The following is a 2322-nucleotide window of genomic DNA, read 5'->3' on the forward strand; positions in this document are numbered from 1 at the left end:
GCCCGCGCCGCCCGTCAAGAAGCAGGAGGAGATCCAGCTCGACGAGATCCGCGATCGGGGCATCGCGAACCAGGAGAAGGTCTTCAGAGTCGCGGCGACGGTGGCCTACTGCCTCCTGTTCCTCTCGCTGGTCCTCATCGGCTCGGGCATCCCCTACGCCGTCGTCGGCTCGCAGATGGGCACGGCGTTCCGCTACCTGGGCAAGTCGTGCAACGTGACGGACCTCGACTACCGGGGCTCGGAGCTGTCGCTCTTCGACTCGTCGGAGCGCTACGACACGTGGAAGTACACGGTCGCCACGCGAAGCCTCGACGACGTCCCGACGACCTACGCGAGCGAGGTCATCCGCGTGGAGCGGCCGGGCGGCGACCGCCACTCGAAGATCCGCGCGGGCGACGTGCGCAAGTGCTGGGCGCCCCGGGGCGGCGACCGGCGCAACGACCTGCCGGGCATCCTGTGGCACGGCTTCAACTGCGGCAACAAATACTGCCTGAAGCTCGAGCAGCCCGCGAGGGAGGCCGCGTACGTCCGCGACCTCGGCATCTACTTCGTCTGCTTCGGCGTCATCGGCGTCGTCCTCGGGTGCATGTTCGACGGCGTCGCGGCGGAGGCGCTCCAGGCCAAGGACGCGCTCTCGAACGCGACGTCGAAGAACCAGGTCCGCTGGCTCCGCCCGTCCGTGGCGTTCCGCAAGTCGTCCATATCGCACCGCCAGGCGTGGCAGAAACACTAGTCTTGTGGATTGTAATTCGACCTTTCCTGTGGCTACGAACGGCGAGGCGGACTCGGCGCGCGCGGCCCTAGTAGTCGCCGAAGCCGAAGCCGCCGCCGAAGCACATGCCGCCGAAGCCGCCGTGGCCGCCGGCGACCTCGACGCGGAACTTGAGTGTGAGCGTCGACGTGCCCGTGGAGAACTTGCCCTCCGCGGACCGGAGGCTCACGTCCTGCGAGCCCGTCTTGTAGGACTTCTGGAACGAGCCCGGCCGCGTGCGGCTCCAGCAGACGACCGACGCCTTGAAGCCGCCGAAGGCCGCCTCGAGGCTCGCGCCCTCGAGGACGAAGGACGTCGCGACGCCCTTCTTGGTCATCGCGACGCCCGGGAACAGCGCGTCGAACTCGGCCTTGTCCATGACGGCGGTGCCGTTGAGCGTCTCGACGTCGCCCGCCTACCGAGAACGGCTCCCGGGGCGAAAAAATCAGACACCGGTCCGTGCGTGCCACTTGGCGCCCTTCTTGCCCTTGATGTTCGCCTTGAGGCTCGTCACTACGCTCTTGAGCAGCGCGGTGCGCTTGCCCTTGCCGAGAGTCGCCGCGGCGCCGGCCGGCGCCGCCTGCGCCTGGCGCTTGGGCGCCGGCTCGGCGCCGGAGGCGGCGCCGCGCTTCTTGCCGCCGCCGGCGCTCACGTTCGCGAGGTACCTGCGGACGCGACGGATCTGCGCGCGCGACGTCGGACGCATGCAAACGCACCAGGCGACGAAGGCCTCCTCGGTGACGGGCTTGGCGAAGGCGTTCCAGGCCGCGCGCGCGGCGGAGTCGTCCACGCCTTTCGACGGCGCGAGCGGCTGCGGCGCGGTCTTGGTCACGAAGCTGTCCATGCTGCGATTGCGGTGCGACGACGAGCTGCAAGGTTTTGAAGGTTCGCGTTCGAATGAGCAACGAGCTCGGCCAGAAATCGGGGCAGCCTTGCCGAGTCGTTGCCCTTCAATAATGCCTCACCTGGAAGGGAGCTATTTAATGTTCCCGCGTATCCGTGTCATTCGGTGTCATTCACTCTCAGCCACACGATGGCTGGCAGGAGAGTGAAGACTACCACGTTTTAGGGCCGCGTAAACTCTGCCCAAGTGCCGTCTGGATTGCGTTGGACCTTGGCCTCATGAGCAAGCTCCTGCCACCTGCGCTGTCGGCTGCGCGACGAGCCAGTGTGCGGCGCGTTGCAGCCGTTTCTTGTCTCAACGCGCCTACGAAGGTGTGGCGTCACTGCCCTGCGCCAGCGCCGGCAGCGCGGGCGTCTGCGAGGCTGCTACGGGCTCCGGAGCGCGCCGCCGTCGGGGCAGCCCCTCCGCCTCCGCGCCGTCGTGAGGATCTCATCGACGGCGGCAGCGGCGCGGCGCCGCTCGCCCGCGGCGGCGGCGCGCGCGCGCCAGGCGGCGACCGCGCGCTGCGCGCCGCGCCGCGCGTCGAGCGCCGCGGCCGCGGCCGCGGCCGCGGGGCGCGGCCGCGCGGCCGCCGCGGCGAGTGCCGCGAGCGCGCCGCGGAGCGCGCGAGACCGCTGGACGCGGACCACGTGGCGCGCCGCTGTCCGCCGGAGCGCGCGGCGCGGGG

General features: G+C 70.2%; 1 protein-coding gene across 1 annotated transcript in view; it reads left to right on the forward strand.

Annotated features, from left to right (window-relative positions):
• Positions 1-733, forward strand: part of AURANDRAFT_68722 (hypothetical protein) — a gene marked incomplete at both ends in the record, with an annotated part of 2316 nt that extends 1583 nt beyond the window's left edge. The window contains one exon of the mRNA XM_009044442.1: positions 38-733. Coding sequence (XP_009042690.1) covers positions 38-733 — 696 coding nt within the window. The remainder of the gene's footprint in view (positions 1-37) is intronic.
• Positions 734-2322: the final 1589 nt, after the last annotated feature.

This window comes from Aureococcus anophagefferens (assembly GCF_000186865.1).
Source record: "Aureococcus anophagefferens unplaced genomic scaffold AURANscaffold_323, whole genome shotgun sequence".
Lineage (NCBI taxonomy): Eukaryota > Pelagophyceae > Pelagomonadales > Pelagomonadaceae > Aureococcus > Aureococcus anophagefferens.